General features: G+C 40.2%; 1 protein-coding gene across 2 annotated transcripts in view; it reads left to right on the top strand.

Annotated features, from left to right (window-relative positions):
• The window catches only part of fbxo41 (F-box protein 41), a 51,842-nt gene extending 32,830 nt beyond the window's left edge, over positions 1 to 19,012 (top strand). Inside the window, exons 4-14 of one of the 2 annotated variants that reach the window (XM_069166898.1) lie at positions 367 to 574; positions 4,402 to 4,475; positions 8,253 to 8,632; positions 11,057 to 11,295; positions 11,424 to 11,539; positions 12,061 to 12,213; positions 12,388 to 12,480; positions 12,588 to 12,706; positions 13,186 to 13,344; positions 13,660 to 13,775; positions 14,773 to 19,012. In XM_069166898.1, coding sequence (XP_069022999.1) covers positions 367 to 574; positions 4,402 to 4,475; positions 8,253 to 8,632; positions 11,057 to 11,295; positions 11,424 to 11,539; positions 12,061 to 12,213; positions 12,388 to 12,480; positions 12,588 to 12,706; positions 13,186 to 13,344; positions 13,660 to 13,775; positions 14,773 to 14,835 — 1,720 coding nt within the window. In that variant the 3' untranslated portion in view covers positions 14,836 to 19,012. Of the gene's footprint in view, positions 1 to 366; positions 575 to 4,401; positions 4,476 to 8,252; positions 8,633 to 11,056; positions 11,296 to 11,423; positions 11,540 to 12,060; positions 12,214 to 12,384; positions 12,481 to 12,587; positions 12,707 to 13,185; positions 13,345 to 13,659; positions 13,776 to 14,772 lie in introns of both variants that reach the window. The other variant, XM_069166897.1, reaches the window with a different exon arrangement.
• The last annotated feature ends 1,297 nt before the right edge of the window (positions 19,013 to 20,309 follow it).

The raw sequence follows: 20,309 nt of genomic DNA, 5'->3' as shown, positions 1-20,309 counted from the left end.
TGTGTCTTCGGTATAAATATCCAGCTGCTAGTTCTCTTCCCTCTCCCTTTCTCCCTTTGTGTTGTATTGGGTATTTATCCACCATCACCCTTCAGTGTGCGTGGTGTCTACGTAAAATGGGCAGGACAGCAAGTGTGTGCAAGAGAGGTTTTTCAAAAAAAGTAAAATAGCAGCGTCCTCATGTCAACGTGAGGGCCATTTGTTTAATGAATATTAATCTAAGATGAACATGTACCTTTCTGCCACATGGGAGGTCTGTAATTTGCCACCTGACCCTCTTAAAGCTGATTTGTAAATCAAGAGTATGGCCTCTAGTTTAAACAATGTTCCATTAATACTGCTTCACTCTCCCTACTCTGCCCACAGGGAGGTCGCCCAGATTGATCAATTCCTCCAGGAGACGGCGGCACGTGAGGCCAACGCTAAGGTGCGCTTGCAGCAGTTTATTGAGGAGCTGCTGGACCGAGCAGACCGCGCAGAAAAACAGCTACAGATCATCAGCAGCTGTGGCACCACACCAAACGGCAGCCTGGGACGCTGCAGCCTGCAGGCCTCAAAGGGCAATGGACGCCAGGTAGGGATCTTTGAATAGACAATTGTATGTTGAGTTGGCGAAAACACACTGTGAAAAGCACTGTGTTCTAGTTTTGTCATCACAACAAAACATAATGCAGGATTTTATCAGCAATATTTAATCGCATCTGATAATAAACAAATTACTTTAAAATAGTTAATTGATCCTGCTCACATTCAACCACATGAATATCCAAAAACTGATATAAAAATTTTCTTTTGTTATCATATGACCTCTTTCAGATCTAATTTTGTGACACATTAGAATTGCCATAACAAATTAAGCAGCTGACATCTGCATCGCAGTAACTCAATATTATTTCTTAACACTGTGGTTTGTTTTATAACATTTAATGATATTTCAAATTTTTATTTTACCTCCCAAGACTTCAAGTCTGCAAAAAAAAAAAATCCACTTTTAGCTTTCTGGTAGTCTTTAACAGAGCAGCTTTCCGCTATTGAATAATGGTGCATAAGCATTGACTATATTGAGGAAAGTCTGTCGTGCACCACAGGTCGAACCCCTAATAGACTTAAAGATGCCTGATATAACAAGTCTACTCTGCTTTACAAAGCTAAAGGGCAGTAACCTCCCACTTTTCATGCATCAGAAGACGATTTCAATAAATTATAATTCTGGATGAGAATGACTAGTTGAGAAAATTTAAGAGGATCCACAATGAGTGTGTTTAGTTTAAGCTGAGATCTTAAGCTTGTGGTTTGTTAGCTGAACAGGACATTTTGAGAGGGTGTATGTAAGTGTGTTGTAAACGTGTGCTCAAAGTCTTTTTAGTCATTTAGCTCATTTGTCGTGCCTCCTCTCCTGCATTCATTCGGCCCTATAACAGATGTCTCGCCTTGTCTTGTGATCCCAGATTATTATAAGAGTAGGACTTGTGCTTACAAGGTGAAACAGGAGATTTGATCCCTGTCTGTTTAGCATTCAGCATCAAAGCTGTTTGAACAGCGAAGCTCTGCATCAGAGTACATCCTGACCAGAAAATGTAGTTCGCATAAAAATTTGCCTCTTGGTCCGGAAACTGGAATTCAGCTCTTTGTCTCCAGGCTCGGTACTTGAACTCTGCCACTTCTCTCCTTTGCGTTGCCTTATTACACAATGATGAAGAAAAAAAAAAAATGTAAAAGCAGCCAGAGCCTGTTCTTAAAATGTCACTTATTCAAATTATTATCCAACACTTCTAGAAAATGAGGTGACCTGTTTCACATTGCACAAATGTGTGTGCTGCCATGGAAACCAGTTCTTGCTCTCGCTCAAGGTTTCAGCATGATTTTTAATCAGATGAGATGTACAGATCTGCCTGAGAGAAATTCACAGAAGCATTTTCGCTTGTTATTTGAGTGATTGAGTACAAATCTTGTCTTCAAATCAACATCACTGAATGCACGGATATTGTGGGCAACCTCGGCTTACTAAATTCATATAGATATACAGCACAGTAAAAAAAATAGGTGATATTTTCTAATGCAACAAATGAGGTGAAGGCTAAAAGAGTCTGTTAAAGATGTGTACTGGCACACAAAAGATAAAGCTCTAAAGTCTAAAAATGATTAAGAAATATGTTTTCTCCTGTTTCTGAAGCTGCTGTATGCCATCTGACCTGTGATTGACCTAAAATGTTGCCTAAATTTAGACATTTTTTCTTTGGATTGAACCATTCGACAGTTTCATGTCTCCACTCTGACTGTGAATAATCAACATGACACGTACAAGTGTAGAGTCACACTGGTTGGCACCTTGTTACGCTGTCAAGGGAAGCCCAGAGATGTCAACCAACCAACCACGCACCTTCACAGCCTGACTCCCCATCTCTCTGTTTGGCATCAGCAAGGTCACCCTTATCTCCTAGGAAACTGGTTTTAGAGCCGCGGAGGTATTTTAGGACTGACAGTCAGAGCAAGGATGACTCGTTGCCTGCTCACTCTCCATTCCAAGCCGAATGTTACGTATTTATTCACAAGAAACAAGGGGGTTATAGCTTTAATTCAATAGTGGTTTCTAAAAATTGTTGGCTTTGTAAGAGAGAAAGGACAAGAGGTAGAAATAGAGAAATTCTACACCAATCCTTTTCAGATTCTACCCTTGAATGAAAGCATTTTATTCCATCCATTTCTTGGAGATGTGTCCCCGTTCTGCCTTCGCTGCAGTCTGTCCAGGAACGAGAGCCACGGATGGTGTTTGCTTGTTTCCTCTGTGGTCCATTTTCACTGGCAGCAGGCCAGAAACAAGCTGTGCGAGTAAAGCAGAGGAAAAGGGGAGGCATAGAGAGAGGGAGTGACAGTGTCTGTGTTTGTGCACGTCGTCGGTCTGGTACACCGAGTCCCACCTGGCACTGTTTCACACACTCATAAATATACACACACGTACAAACGGTGCACACAGCACACTTCAATGCACCGGCAGCTCTGAGTGATGTGTGGTAGAGTGGTAGAGATTTTACTTTCAGGCAAACAGTCAGATTGCAGACCTACAACCAAACACATTTATAAATGCTCACCTGCTTCCTAAAAATGTTTTGATTGTAGGAAAGATACGGATTTTCTTGGCAGTGCTGCAGTTTAGAGATGGAAATATTGATCGATCCGTCAGGTCCATCCAACAATTTAGTCAAGAGGAAGATATCTTCATTGCAGCTGGTCACACTGCCATGAATGCAAGACATTCATGATCCCCAGTAGATTATTCCTCATAATCCTGTAGTATCACTGTTAGATTTATTTTCTGCAGGTTTAAATTTTTTCCAAATATGTAAATCAATTCTAATATACAGTAAATCTGGTATTGAAAATGTGGAGCATATTGATCTATATAATAGCAAAATTTCCAGAAAATGTGTTGTGCATATTTATAATCCCAAATGATTTCTAATGATGTCAACTCTATTCTTTTTTTACTGAATAATCCTTCAATCCAGTCGCTGGTCTTGTATGAAATTTGCTGTGTTGAATCCTGTTTCTGATCGGTATAGAATGTATTTTACGTTTTGGGGTGATGACACTGGCTTTTCCTTAAGTGTCAACACAGTGCCAAGATTTTAAAACAAAGGTCAAAACAATGTCACATGAAAAGATACAAGAACCGTGCTCATTATATTCATGCTCCCCAGAGAAGTAACTCATACCATGTTTTATATTTTGTTCTATTTCCTCTTATGTCGTATTCATGATAAACAGTCTTCACAAGCTGCTTCTCGCCTGTCGTCTCTGACTGATCATCACTTTCTCAAATGCTTTTTTAATTGTACAGTACATGCTCAAGTCTGGAAACTGAAATGAGATGAAACCACATCCCTAAACCACACACACAATTGTCTTTAATTCGAGAATTGTGTTGCTCCTTCGGTCTTAATTGTGTTCTGTTTGACAAAACTCTGAGCTGTCAGAACTTGAGATATGTTCAGAAAACCTCTCCTGATAACTGCAAATCAGGCTGCTCTTTCATTTTATTGTACTAACTTCCCAGTGGGGATATGTTAAGCAGTCTTCTGTACTCATTTTATTTTTGTAGCAGTGCTAATTTAACGATATGTACGCAATTGTATGCGAGTTTATTGTCTTTATCATATTTTTGAGTATTTTAAAATGTGTTCTCCATTATATCTCATGTAGATTGGAGTTGGAGAACAATTTGATAATACAACCAAAGCATCGAGGGTGTCATTCATTCCTCAGAAGCTGCTGTGATCTCAAACAAAAACAAATGTATGCGTGTAAAATGTTTTTGGAGTTTGCGGCTTGGTTAAGAAAGCAAAGAAAATGTGACATTTGATTAATAACAGTTTTCTGTCTGTTCTGTTTGTTGTTCTCCAGAGAAACTCCAGCCTGTCGGGAAGCACAAGGGGAATGTACCAAGTGTCAGAGAGACGTTCCTCCCCCAGTACAGGGTAGGTCAGCACCACACTGCTCCCTGTCAGCATTCGACACAAAGTCAGAACTTTTACCTCGAACCTGAAGTGTAATCCATCCAGGACACAGCCATAAGGAGCTTTATGGCACAAGTTTAAACCCTCATTTACTGGTAATTTAATGGGTAAGTAAATGGAGAATTATCCCAGCTTTTAATTGACATATTATATGCGGTATAATAAGGGATATCGTTCTTGTACTAAATAATTAGGGAACTGTGAAATGTCTGTCTGTTTTCTGAGGATTTATTTTTTTGGTCCAACAGGAGTTTTTATTCTCAAGGCTGTCGAATAAATTGAGTGTGCATTACCTTTCTTACCTTGTCACAGCTCCTGTATTGAAACACAGTCTGTATGCGTTGTAGAAATGGAGCCCCAGAACTTTTAACTGCCGTCTACTGTGCTCGCTCACCCCAGTCTTTGGGGTGCAACTTGCCAGTTTTGTGTGTAAATATTTGTAAGCGCAGCAGTCTCAGTTACACCGCCTCTGAAAAAACAATAAAAACACTGCAAGTGGCGTGATTGCAGCTTTTTGTCATTGTTTTGGCGTTTAGCCTTTATTAGATAGGAGCAGTAGAGGCAAGCCGGACATGTGGGGAATGACTTACAGTAGAGATCCCGCCGGCCGGTTATTGAACCAGGAACTCACTGCTGATGGCATTTGTGCTTACGTGGAATTTGTGCCATGAGCTCGCCCGGGGTTACAGCTTTTTTGAATTGGGGCAGTTTCTGTTATTCTTCCCATCCCATAATAGGTAAAAATCAAGAAATTATACTGTCGTTAAATACAGTAACATAATGTGACATCAGGTTTCTGTAACATACACACACCAGGGAGTCTGCTGTAAAGGCAGTTAACACAGTCTTCTCTGCAGAAATTATACAATTATACTTTCTGCTAAAAAAAAAAAAAATGATCATGGTGGAATATTATATGGAAACAAAGTCTGTGGTCAACCATTTGTTTTAAATTGTCTTTTAAGGTCATTTGTAAAGCAAGATGGCCAAACATATGCTGGATACAGTTTCTCATGTGATTGATTGATTTTCTCTTGTTTTGTTTTATTTTAATTGTATATTTTTGAGTTTTCAACCAATTCAAACCATCTGAAGAACTTGTGATGGATATTTTTCGCTCTTTTGTACTACTTTGAGGCCAAACTCGAAATTGATAATACAAATAAATAGCAGTTGCAGACCTACAACACTTAAGCAGTAAGAGATTGACTGGATGTCATTTGTTTAATATTGAAAATAAAGTGTAGTATTGAGCTCTGGTATATGTAATGCAAAGGATCTCAATTTGAGTCAGAGACTCTCACTCAGTGGCAGAACTGAGACGCAGGTTGGACGTCTCACTGCATGAGGTGTGACTGAAGTATTTCTGGGACTCTGCTGGAGATTTCAGACACATGGCCTTGCCATAATTCTCTGACTAACCCCAACTGTCATCCCCAGTTGGTATGTGAATGTGTTTCCTTCTGTGACATCACATAGAAACTGTCAGGCCTTCCCTATTGAATCATTGATGGTACAACACACACACACACACACACACACACACACACACACACACACACACACACACACACACACACACACACAGTGGCCCAACAACAACATTTCAAGCCTTCTGTCTTCGGCTATTAATGGGTCTTCATTAAGGATCAAGATATGTTTGCCACTTGTTGTAGTAAAAATCATCATCTCAAGTGTGCCACAGCCTGAGTGATCTATTGATACTGACCTCACCAGATATTTACGTAACAATCATTAGTCTACTTGCGTCAGTTTTGCAGCAACACCTCAGACAGATGGCCAGTATTTTTGCAATTTGCGCGGCAAATAGTCATATATACTGTATATATATACTGTATGTGTGTGTATGGGGATCAATACTACAAATGTAGGCAGTTTTGTTTCTACTTTACTCCCATTAATTCCAAACATCAAAGAAACCTTGCAGAAAGGCCTCAGTTGGAAGTAGAATCCATCACTGTAGTGTAAGCAGCTGGCAGTCACATTTTTCTTGCAGTATTACATGAGAGCGATGCTATCAGGACATGAAATCTGACATTCTTAGTGTAAGTCTTTTCATATTGATTTATGAATTATTAAACAACACATTCATCAGGGTGAGACACGAGGGAGTGTGTTTCTTCTACTAATTATTGAGCTGTTTGATATTATCTCTCTGATGCTACTCTCTAAAATCGTGAATTAGCTGTATTAATTAACGTATGTGCTATCATGTGATCAGCTCATATCTTATCGGTTGCACATTATGTGTCTCTATTGATTAAATGTTAAAATGTTGCAGCACTCTCATGTTTATCATATTACTGCTTTTTAAGCAGCTCATTAGACTGCAGTAAATCGTCTCACTTTAGTCTGTTGAAACCCTACACAGAATCTAAAATCATATTTGTGTCATAGCATGTATTTAAACCTCCTGTGCATCCTCACTTGCAAGTTGTGATCAGTGCTACCAGCAGCAATAAAAATGAACACGGGTAACCATGTTCATTTTTATTGCTAAAATGATACATGCCGATGCTTTGACTCTCCCTATTATACTGAGAATAAGAGGAAGGAAGAAACAGAAAAATGTCCTACTTCTCAGAGGCTGATATTTCTAACTGCTCATTACTGTGTTGGTTTGGAGGTTATTTTAAGTACTGTATCAGTTTGTATGTACAAAAGCTGCCCTCTTTCTACTCTAAATCCTCTGAAATGCAACTGCTCCTTGTCAGTAATCGACCTATTTCTGGTTCATTTTGGGTTTAGAAGTGGTTCAATCAATACATTGACTTCTGTCAAATTAGATACCAACGCTTGTTGTTCCCAGTGAACCTTTAAGGGTGTTACACTGTGTGGAAAGGACATAAGTCTTCACTGGGAAAAACATAAACATGTCACCAAAGGATTTAGAGAAGGTGTAACAGTGCTACCTTTCTGTGTATTTGTCAAAAACTGTGTAGAGTATGTGTTGAGTGGGTATATGTGTGTGCGCCATATGCTTAAATTCAGTATTTATTGTGGCTAAAAAGTTAACTTCCATGTTAATGTCCAAGTGAAAGCACCTTTAGATAATATTCAGCACAGAAAACATTACAGTGTGATCAAAAAGAAACACTAGTACATATCTGATTCTGGGTCTAAAGATGGTTGTGGTGTAAATGTTGTAGAAGTGGTATAAAGGTAAACAATTTAACAAACTCCACCTACCAGCCCACTAATTATCATTTCATATTTGTTTTTTAATCTGTTAAAAACAAAAGGAAGATGATATGTAGTATTAGAATTACAGATTGAGGTTGAAGAGAAATATTTGTAAGATTGGCACAATGACTTCTTGGAGTTTCCACTGGTTGCCGGGCAACTTTAAGGCAACTGTGTTTGGCCAAGAAATGGTCCTTCACACACAAAAAAAAACACAACCTGTCATCTCTTCACTGGTTTTCACATGTGAATGAGCGAGCTTTAGAGGTGCTGGTGTGTCTGGATTTTAGCTTTGGACCAGCTGCTATCTGTAGCTTCATATTTAACAAGCAGACTTGAGATTGGTATTAATCTTCTCATTTAACTCTGCAAGAAAGCCAGTTTGCCTGGTGATGATTGTGTTTTTATTGGTTCTCGTTGTCATTATTTAATCTACAGCATATCATGTTCTTGGATGTTAAATTGGCCTTCCATGTGTTAGATTATCCTATCAAAATAAATATTTATAGTACACTTTCTTGTCTTTTGCTGCAGAGCATCAGGGAGAGTTAAGTCCGTCTCACAGGGCTCTGGAGGTTACGACAGTGACAGTGTCGAGATGCATCCCATGGAGGACTGTCCTGAGGCGCAGTACTATCACATGCAGTGCCGGCTGGGAGAGGGGGGTTACGAACGCTCCCCCGGCTGTGGATCGAGAAATTGGGGTCTTCGTAAACAGGCTATCCAGAACTGGCAGCGGAGACCCTACAGGAACAGCACTGAGGGCGAGGAGGGAGACGTATCAGACGTGGGCTCCCGAACTACCGAGTCTGAAGTGGAGATGTGGGAGCAAGAGAGGAGAGCTGTGGCCGAAGTCCAGCAGTCTGCCGCGCCCTATCCTCACCACAGCAGGGCAGCGTACCGCCCGAACACAGGTAGGCTGCTGTCTCTCTGGGAAGCTGTTAAGAGCAGCAGAACTGGTTATTCTTAGAAATCTACATCCTGTATCTCACACAGTCTCCAGTCTAATATCCAGCCTGTAATTTAGACACCTGGGAGCCGGGATTCACAGAATAAAGGCATTAAAAGTGACTCCCATAAGAGAGTTGACAAATGTGGATCTAGGTCAGGTTGAGTTGCAGGTGCTGTAATGTTGCAGGAGCTCTATCACTGACCAAAGCTCATTCCACAGGTTGAATGGTTTTCAGTCATGAGTGTCTGTAAAGGAGAGGGCCCATATCTGTTGCAGATCTTTCAAACACAGGTATTTCACTGTGGGGTTTCGGGTACCACATTTGGGTAACGCAAAGAAATGTATCAAAACCATTTTAAATAATCACTTGAAGGTAAAATAATAAGCACAAAATAGACCAAAAATAAAAAAAATGTTTTACATATAATGTAATACAAATAAATAATAATAGTTATAGACCAAAACAAATATTTTTTTTAGTGCATAATTTATTACAAGTTTGTCTCACCTCTCTGTTAAAGGTAGTCACAAGTCATGAGACAGGTCATCGTTGCCATGAGGCCACGGTTTGAGTCCAGAAGAAAGCGACCTTGCTTTAAAGCGAATTTCAAGCAATGTAGTTTCCATACTTAACCCCAACTATGTGGGTTTTTTTTCTTGACAATAACCGCATGTTTTCTTCAAGTGACCAAGTGATAACCTACAGTGACGTCACCCAGTGGTTTCTGAACTGCCGATATGAAGCCTTGAGTGCAGTATTTTGGCCGTTGCCATCTTGCTGGTTTGGAGTCAGAAGTGACCACATTTTGACCAGCTAGGGACGAGAGAGCTGGGATCTGATTCAATCTGATTGGGAACCCGAGGACACTATGTCCCGCCCACCTATAGTGGAAACCTGACTGCACTTCAGGGCTGTCAATCAAACATACAAGCCCGCAAAATTATGGGATTTTTTTTTTCATATGGACAGCCAAGAAAACCAGTAAGGAGTGACTTTAGCGGATAACAAGTTGAATGGGAGCCTTTTTGGAGCCAAGCCCCAGTGGCTCTTGGTGATATTGCAGTTCAAGGCACCTCCCCATCAGCCTCATTTTTCAGACACAGGAGCTAGTCTACTTTGATACATAGTCTACACACATAACACTGGCATGCTACCCTCTAGTGGACTGATGGGTGTATCACACACTTTAGTGCTGTATTGGGTTAAACAAAAATAATTAATCAACAGGGACAAGATGAACACGTACAAGTTAGGGTTGATAATAGTGAGCATGTAGGCTAATATTAGCCTCCACTGCTGTAGTGATTACAACTGCGATTTAACCAAGGCCTTTTTTCTTTTTTTAATGAGTTGCTTACACTTTGTTTACAAGTGTTGTACATGATGAGAAAACCAAGTCATACATTAATACAAGTGCTCGCTCCTCTTGTTCTGTTATATTGTCTCAGTTGTCATCGGCTTTGTGCTGAGCCAAGTTAGACAGACAGTCTTTCCTGCACAATTCAGATCCATCACAGATTGTGCATTTCTCTGTTAACTTCTCGCCCTGCCAAGATCCTTAAAATCACCGCTATCTGCGGCCCTTCATTTGTTTTCACCCTGCTGTTGGTTTTCTAAATACCAGGTGGACCTGGAACAGTTCGGGAGGTAGTGAAACTGGGCCACTACTTTATGACATGTTCATATGAACAGCTATGACTGACCCATTAACTGAAAAGATGTTTCTCACATTTCTTAACGCGCAACATGTTACTGGCGTTCCTCTTGGCTGACGTACTTCTCTTTATTGGGAGAATCTCTGCCAGGTTTTATAGGACTGGATGTATCGACAAGCACACCGTTTTTTTTTTCTCAGCATGTAACACACAGCTCTGCTTTTTTAGTCCGTTTGGCAATCTTGAGCGTAGGCGGTGTGTGTGTGTGTGTGTGTGTGTGTGTGTGTGTGTGTGTGTGTGTGTGTGCGTGTGTGCGTGTGTGCGTGTGCGTGTGTAAAAGAGAGAGGGGAAGAGAGAGAAAGAGGAAGAGATAGTGAGAGTGTAAGCAATGGTTCATAGCCCTGATGGTTTTGAGCAGACGCCTTCCAAGGCCAAAGATGAAATGAGTCATCTAGGAGCAATCTTGCTGGGAGGAATAAACCAGGCTGGGATTGGACACGTGGTAGCAGCCAATAGATGGCAATAGACAGAATGAAAAGATGAGAAGAAAAAAAAATTATGTAATCTCAATTAGTGTCTTGTTGGAGGTTGGCGCCACCAAGTGACAGTTAGAATTTTTGTAATATTTTTTAAGAAGAAAGAAAAAACATGTCATTTATTTTGAATTGTGTGTTATCACTGATCACAATAAACTGTGATGAAGGATTTGAAGACTCTTTTCTTACGACAGGTCGGTCTGAAGGGGTCTACAGTAAGCCATGCCGCCACGAAAAGAGCCCATGCAAGTCCAACGAGGTGATCAGTCCAGAGATCCTGAAGATGCGTGCAGCCCTCTTCTGTATCTTTACCTACCTAGACACTAAAACGCTGCTGAGAGCTGCTGAGGTCTGCCGCAACTGGAAGTTTGTGGCTCGCCACCCGGCGGTGTGGACCAGAGTGCTGCTGGAGAACGCTCGCATTTCCTCCAAGGTGCATAGTGAATACGTAGATGTTCTTTACATGTGGCAGTCAGTAGCACTTTGAAAGCAGGGGCATGTGGCTTAGTACTGTAATTTTCATAATAATATTTTCTTATCTTCATGTTTTTTTTTTCTTAGTTTCTAAATACATTATCTCAGTGGTGCACTCAGACGCATTCTCTCATCCTGCAAAATCTCAAACCAAGACAGCGGGGCAAGAAAGAAACCAAGGAGGAATATCTTAAAAGCACACGGTGAGACACATGCAGTACAAACAGACAGAGATACAGGCAGGATTTTACAACTATTCTTCTTATCTAAATTATTGCCAAGTCACTCTGAGGTACTTATTATAGCACTGTGTATTATTTTGGCTCCATTAAGCACATTGCTTTGGAAGGTGTTGAACTGACACACCAAATGGCTCCCTAAACATGATGAGACAGGAAGAAACATAAGTGATGAATACTGACACCTTTCTGGTGCTCAGCATGTTGGATATCAGTTTTCATTTTCTTGAAAAACACAAAAAGAAGTTTGATGTGAGTGGAAAAAGTGAAGTTGTGTGAGTGAAGGAGACTTATATTATTTCCGAAGGTGCTATTAAATTGTGCAGACACTATTCAGACATGCTGCAAACCTTACAGGAACATTTTAGTTACGCGCTATAGATGGTAGAAGTGCTGTTGGAGATGAAGTGCTGAAGGACAAAAGAATTACTTCCTCTTCTCTGTCTGTTTTTTGCTGTTGACCTTCCCTTACATTTCTATCTAAGTGGCTGTCTGGAGGAGGGTCTGGAGGCGTTGTTAAAGGCCACAGGAAGCAACCTGCTGATACTGAAGATTTCACACTGCCCCAACCTGCTGACTGATCGCTCCCTATGGTTGGCCAGCTGCTACTGCCGAGCCCTGCAGGCTGTAACCTACAGGTAGACGACCAAAACCACATCCCAGCTCTCTTGAAAATTTGCAGCTTAACTACATTATTAAGAAACTAATTTGTGACCATGACACTCCTCTCAGTTTTACATTTCAATCATACACCAATGTACATTATATTGTTTGTTATATGGACATGAACTATGCATATTTACCTCCAGAAGTGCCACAGATCCAGTTGGACAGGAGGTAATCTGGGCCCTTGGAGCAGGTTGTAGGGACATTATTTCCCTACAGGTGGCGCCACTACACCCATGGTAATATACAGAAATAAATATACAGTATCTTTTTTAAAACTAGTTATAACTGAAACCTCTGTTATTTTAACCGTGCCAAGAAATCAATGAATGTTTTTTTCTTTTAGCCAACAACCTGCTCGCTTCAGTAACCGATGTCTGCAGACCATTGGAAGATGCTGGCCACACCTCCGGGCTCTTGGTGTGGGCGGGGCTGGATGTGGGATTCAGGGACTGGCCTCACTGGGTAAACACTGCTTAAAGAATCATAATTCCACTTGTACTTGAGTCCACTGCACTAATTTTAGCTACAGCTATGTAAATAAATTATTAACGAGTGTAATTCTAATACCGTCACACTCTTAAATCATTCATTCAGTTGAATGTACTGAAGCAGTGAAATGACGGATGTAATTATTGTAGCCACATTGAGAGGAGAAAAACGTTTTTTTTTTTTATTATAACAAGCTTCAAATATCTCAACTGCATTAATGTTAAAGTGTTCTGTGTATTTTTCTTATATTTGATATTTGAATCTACATGAATGTTTCATTTTCTTGCTTGTCCTAGCTTTATTTCAGCTTTAAAAAATAAATGTATTCATATATTCTTCACAGGTGTGTAGTTCAGTCGGTATAAATATGCAAACAAGTCTTTATGCCTTACTGTCCCCTTTGCTGTATACTATTTTGACATTCTCCTTCTTTATCTTCCCCATCTGTGCAGCGAGGAACTGCATGCGCCTGCAGGTGTTAGAATTGGACCACGTGAGTGAAATCAACCAGGAGGTGGCAGCAGAGGTTTGCAGAGAGGGCCTGAAGGGCCTGGAGATGCTGGTGCTCACCTCCACACCAGTCACCCCAAAAGCCCTGCTCCACTTCAACAGTGCGTTTTTAACCTACTTTATTCAAAACAGTATTAGACTAACTGACTTGACTATTAACTGCAATGTACCTGTTGCTGTGACCTGGGAAAAGTCACGACAACAAGAGCGTAACTCTTAGCAAAACATGTCAGTGCACTATTTATGACATCAATCTACTGACTGTGTTGTCACTTGAGGTCTGTTTTCACATACTTCAAGACCACTAAGCAAAACTAGTGTTTTAATTTTCATAAATGTAAGAAACCAATCTGGTCTGGGAACACCTCGATCAGCCGTATACTAATGTTCCTTGGATCCTCCTTTCAATCATGTAGGTGTTTGCCGCAACCTCAAGTCCATCGTGGTTCAGATCGGTATAGAAGACTACTTTGAGGACCCCAACAGCCCAGAAGCTAGAAAACTGTTTGATGAGATGGTAAACAAGCTGCAGGTAAGAGCAACTTAGGGTCTCACATCACATTCTTCACATACACGCTTTATTTGACTAACGTAAGGCATTAACAATTAACACACAAAATTACATTTCAGCTACACATTTATATGAGAACGAAACCTATTGAAGCCTATAACCACTGGTCCACAACCAGGCTCGACTTACAATTTTTCAGATAAGAATATTTACTAATCTGTTGTAAACTCATAAATAAAGAACATTTCACAGGCTACAATTTGGTTACTGTCTTACTAACCACATTGCCATTCATCCATTGCGGTGTTGATTGTGAGAAGGTAATGGTTCACAGGAAAGGTAGCTCTGTTAACGAAGGTCTGTTCAGCAATTTCTCAGGAATTTATTTTCTTTTTTTGCCATCATGTCCTCAATGTCCTTGGAGTTCTGCACCACTGTATACACATGACTAACAGTTCAGCCAATAGGTGTTTGGTGGATACGATGCATCTATTTTTAACACAATTACACACCATTTTAAACCATGACTCAGCCCTTGGAGTCCCAGGGATGGTTGGTTGTTGATGTGCTGCAGATAACTCAGAGGCTCATTGTAAGAGGCTCCAGTCATTCTTACAGCTCACCACACACAAACAGAGATGTAACGTGTTGTGCAATCACAGGTTTTTATTTATGGTTTGTTTTGATGAGCCAGTTTACAGTGTGTTCCTCTTTTGATATTAAAATCAAGATGGTGGGTGGGCTAACAGTAGGAGCCTCTCAAAAAGGTGCAAACTGTTGTGATTCACTTTTCTCTCCTCAAGTTTCCCTTTTTTGTAACAAGTCCTGTCGAGGTGAAGATTCGGAAGCAAGACAGTCATTGTTACTGAATACACTTCCTGCTGATGGAAGAATAGACAAAAGCATGATGAGACAGGTGGACATTGAGTATCTGGTCTTAAGATATTCAGAGGAAACTCATACTCAGGTCTCCTTTGAGAAAATGATATTCTGAGATGCCTCTGCCTTTTTCTTTCAGGCTCTTAAGAAAAGACCCGGCTTCTCCAAAATCCTTCATGTGAAAGCAGACAGTCTCTGCTAACATCTTTCGTGCAGGTCCTTCAAGTCTTGGAGAGGTGCCAACATGGCTCCAGTCAATCAAAGAGACACAGCTGTTTTGAGCCACCTCTGGGGGTTGAACACGTCTGCAGCTTCAAAAGAAACAACAGAAGATCCCCACGATGAACCAGGACTGAGGTGCATTCTTCAGAGGTACAAATCCTAAACAGAAAAACTCACTGGACATTTGAAATAAATATTGTAAGACCATTGAACTTACAATGACACTATGTATCAGATGAAGAGCCGGTTTTAACTTTACAAACTGAAGAAACGCAGCAACTATCAGATTACTCTTTCTCAGTCGTCTTTTGCTTTCACCATAAAAGTGGATTGTGTCATTGCACAGAGCCAGATCCCTTTCTTGAAACACCTGGAGCCGTGACAGTGCTGTATTTCAACTTGACGTAGACCTGAGACTACCTTCAACACCAACAGCTCGTGGGCAGGAGCCCATTATAAAGCCTACTTTCCACAGAAGTACTTAACATGGTGGTCGGTTTCTCAAGAGATCTCGTCTTCTCTTAATCAAAGGTTAACAGGAGCTTTATGTTTGTGTCCACGCAAATGAATGAATGCATCTGGTGAAAGTATTACTGGTCTTCAGCTGACCTGTCCTGCACTGCTGTATGTTGAAACTGGACAACTTTGAACACTTACTGCTTCCACCCAGAACAGAAATATGCTGCACCAACTCCAGGAACTGTGGAGAGAGCGAGGACAGCCTCCCTGCAACACACACACACACACACTTTGACAGTCTTCTGCATGACAGCAATGCATTTTGCCTCTTCTACCGTCCTCTGCTTCCTCATATGAGCAAAATCCTTGTCACAAATCTGAAATCAGTGTTTTTTGATCATTGTAGTGTTTCTTTTGTCTGCGAGAACAGGATGCAGTATCTGATATTACTGGTGCCATTTGTGACAGCTTTTGTCCTCATTCCGGTGAGCGTTTTCTCCGATGTGCCATTAATGAGGGAAGAAGGACCATGTAAGGCAGATGTGTAATCGCTTCCATCAAAAGTAACTCACCTTATTGGAGTTTGATTTAAGTTTAAGCAACTCTTACTGAACATGGTGTCGTGTTTCATGTACAGCAAAGTTCCCGGGTGTTTGCAGGTGTTGTAGTGTTTGTATCTCATCTGAGTTTCATACTTAACCATACTAAACAGTGCCATTCCTATTTATAAGACTTGTCATAGCTGGGCCCTTTTTCAATCTTAATTTGTGTGCATCAGCAAACATGCTCTGCCACCCTCTGCTGGTGTTTTCATGCTCTTACACAGATGCTGTGACTATTGTACCCTTTGCAGCATGAAACAAGTCCAAATTTGTATTGTTATGCAGAACTCAGAAGCCAGCGATCAGGTCTCCAGTATCAAATTAGGCAAATGATTTGGCTGCAGTTGATATTTTCAAGAAGTATAAGCAGCAATACCTACAGTAGTGCTCACACACGCTCACTGTGCATGTGTCTGTACTGAGTTCCACTGATTTTATACATCCAGATCAGTTTATAATTCACACACTACCACTCAGACTGTGAAAACAGTGGCATACTACTGCATGTTCAATGGCTGTGGAGGAGCCTTGTAATGTCTGAGACTTGATCTGGTGGTTATCTAAGCTTTGATCACATTTGTAACTGAAAAATTGGGCTATAAACTGTGGGTATAATGTGTTGAAGATGTTGATGTTTACCAGGCATGTAGGGCCTTATAAAAGAGATATTATAAAGAGGAAGGAATCAGAAGTTTTAGAACTTGACCTATGATATGGACCAATAGTCAGAATTTCAATCATTCTGCTGCATTGATTTTTTTTAAATATGCCTCTCTAGTGAGTCCCCCCAACTTTATGAATAGAATGCACTTTATGAAGTGCAATACTAAATCGCTTCAAACAGAGCTCCCATACGCTCACAAGCACTTTATTTAAAAAAAAAAAAAAAAAAAAAAAAAAAAAATCATGCACAGTTTTGTAACAAGTTTGAAAATTAATCATACAACAGGCCGAACCTGACATCTTTTCCCTTCTTGCCACACATTTGATGCAGGTTGCACACCTCATTTATCATAGCGCAACTCCCCTCGTCTCCACAACAGAATCTATTGTTTGTGGATGGAGAGTGCAACAGAGCAAAATAATAGTTTTTAAGAGTGGTTAGGAGCTGTTTGTCATGTGGGTTCTTTTAAATTAAACAAAAAAACAACTCGCTGATAAACAAAGCTGTTAGCTGCTGTTTTTGGTCTCTGCTTCATGGTCAGAAATATATAGGACTTTTGTAACTACATATAGTAGTAATGATGTTCCAGGTCAATGTGTGAGAACATTTGAGGATGTCCAATTCTTCATGTTCTTCCAGTGCTACATATTATTATCCTTCACTGGTACACTGATTGTCCGCTCGCTTTAAATGAAGGAAACAGGTTTGGGGAGTTAAAGGTGAAAAACATTGCTGACACAATAGAGAAAACACAAAGCACTTGTTGATTTTTTTTTTTAGTTTAAAAAAAATCCTGCCTTCGTTATCAGCTACTCTGTACATAATGTTTATAAGAAAAAATAACAAAAACCAAGGAAAAAAATGACCAACATTTGATGTTATATAATATTAAGGTCATACTTATGAGTGGAAAAGTTGAAGTTTACAGGTCGTCATTCTGTAAGCGTTTTCTCTCCAAAGTTGAATGAAAGATAAACATAGAGAATTATATTATGTATAACAGTAGTGTTGAAATTGCAGTTGTGTATTAGATACTTTATATTAAATGTGCATCAGAGTCATATAGAGATGGAAATTATTTAAGAAGAGGATAAAGATGAAAACTCAGCTATTTATTTCTATAAAAAAAAAAAGAGCGATGTGTATAATGTTGGCATGTTTGTGTTCACGCATCAATCATTAAGTTGCCTTCTTAACTGTTCTGCTACTGTGGCAAGAAAATTATTAGATGTTTAAAGAGCTTTGATTGCCTGCAGGTTAATACCGTTTCTCTTTATTTGATCCAGTCTGTTGTTGCACTAGTGAGAAAAAAATATATATTTCAGATGTTTATTATAAGAGTGTTGTTTTTAATGTTGCGCTATTTCTGAGTATTTGACAAAATATGATGCACTTTCTTTCCCGAACGCTTCTATCGGCCCGTTGGTCATCGGTTTAGTCAGAAGCGATGCTGGTTTCTGTCAGCAAGATGCCTGGCAACGCCTTCTGCAGTGGTACAAATAAAGAAACTCTTTCCTTACATATCGGGTTTCACGAGAAGACGATTTTGGAAACACAGTGATAACTTACAAACTTCTATAAGTGAACAGACGTACAGTTTGTCTCTTTCCTCTCACACCATCTCTCATATCTCTCATGGGTTGGGAAGTTCAAGTTTAAACCCAATTCAGCTACGGTCAAGTGCTTTTTAGGTTGCCAAAATAACCTTATGCTCGCCTTTGTTTCTGTCTTTGTTTTACTTCTGCATCACACTGTAAATGTCATGCTCATACCAACAGAACATTTGCTTTATTGTGAAAATTTACCTGCTGAGGATGTTACAGAGCATTTATGATCTGAGGCTGCAGATTCGAGGTGCCAAGTACGCCGGTATCATTTTTTTTGGATTACATCTCCATTGTCTGCATCTCCAAATGCCAAACTGACTAATTTCTAATTTATTTAATTGATTTAAAGTCTGAAGCATCACCTTTGAACCAAGGTGCTTCATCATCAACATGTTGATTTCATTATTTATTTTCTTTTAAATCAAGTGTTCTCTGTTGCAGTTAGACCAATATCATAGTGTGCAATAGAAAAACGGTGTCTGAGTGTTGATGTCCAGGTACCTCTCTGTACATATTTTATGTATGAATGATTGTACTCTGCCCATTCATCTGAACAGTATTTTACACATTACCTCAACACTTAACTGGGCAATTAAGTGTGCAGTTTGTCTTTGTAAGTTTTCATTTTTGACTGCCATCAACAGGTACGCCAGATGATCAATGAACTTCATCCAGTTTGTCATTTCTGCGACAAAATTAATTTTGTTGCTGAGAATCACTTTCCCAAAACATGATCAGCCTTCTACAATGACTGCAATAGATGGAAATGTTTTACTACTCATTTTCACTCATTTGTTGTCATCAATAAAGTTGCTTTAAATTGTATTTGCTCATATTTCTGTGTACTTTTTACCTCCATAAAAGGAGGTAAATATGTTTTCTGTGCTCTTTGTGTGTTTGTTTTTTGTGTTTGTATATGTGCCAGCAGGATTACAGAAAAACTACTCACCTGATTTTCATGATTGGTGGAACAGCGTAACATGGGTCAAGGAAGAACCCATTGAATTTTGGAGCGGATCCATGAATTATTTTCCATTTTTATTAACTTCGTGAGAAAGGACATTTGGCCTACTAAATGTTGTAGATGTTAATCCTAAAACCTGTCTGACATCGTCTTAAAGTTATTGTTTCACTTCCTCTTGCTGTCGCACTACGTGGGGTTGCTGTTCACAGATTTATCTTCGCTCATAAATCTTAGCTCCCAAACACTAAATCTCTCTGGACAGCAGATGCAAGATTTATGATTAATTCTATCTTATTTTCGGTCCGCTGTAGTTAGCAAATGCTTCTCTCTCTCTCCTCTGCTTGTGTTTCTCTCTCCTGCTCAGTGAGTTCAATGGTTCGTTTTTCCTCTGCCTCCTGTAGTGATAATGGTATTTGTAATAAATGTAGTCTTTTCACAGTATTGAAGGTGAGGCTTACTGAATTGGAAGAGCAGCCACACACCAGAGAAAGCAAGCTGCGGAGGCTGATCAGGCCCCACTGGCTGAGCGGGCCGACCCAATGTAATCCGTGTTAGCCATTCTCCAGTAGCTCCCCTCACGAGAAGCCAGGCGGGCTGGGTGAGTGTGAAGGAAGAACATCCCTAAAGCGATGCCTGTGATAACCATTTGAGGCAGATGGCCACCAACCTCTGAGTATGGCTCTGTCTGAGGTTTCTTCCTGTTAAAATATTTTTTTTTCTTAAAGCTGTCGTTGAGTCCTTCATCTGGTGGGAACTATTGAACTGTTGGGGTTCTCTGTAAAATAGTGAGACCTTCTATATAAAGTGCCCTTAGATGACTTATGTTGTGATTCTCCAGATGTAATGAGCTGGCTGTTTAACCCGGGAGGGTTAACCAAAACAGTGAAACGGATGACTTTACCTTCTGTAAGCTGCAGCTGAATGGTTAAGTTCTCTCCCTGTGCAGCCTCACGTGTTCCCCTGCTGGACCGGGACTCCTGCCAGAACTGTCCCCGTGTTTCCCTCTCTGCTTTCTTACTGTCTGAATGAAGGAGGAGGGTGAGTACATTCCCCACAGAAAACAAGGTTGCAGCTTTAGACCCTCTTACTCACACTCCCAATGCACAACAATCCCCTGAGCCCAGCTGATTTCATAACTTTCTCAGTGAAACAACTGAG

The sequence above is a fragment of the Embiotoca jacksoni genome, unplaced genomic scaffold, assembly GCF_022577435.1.
Source record: "Embiotoca jacksoni isolate LCO1_2020_lvr unplaced genomic scaffold, fEmbJac1.0.p SCAF_4, whole genome shotgun sequence".
Lineage (NCBI taxonomy): Eukaryota > Metazoa > Chordata > Actinopteri > Embiotocidae > Embiotoca > Embiotoca jacksoni.
Note: the sequence above shows the minus strand (reverse complement) of the source record. Positions and strands in the feature narration are given on the sequence as shown.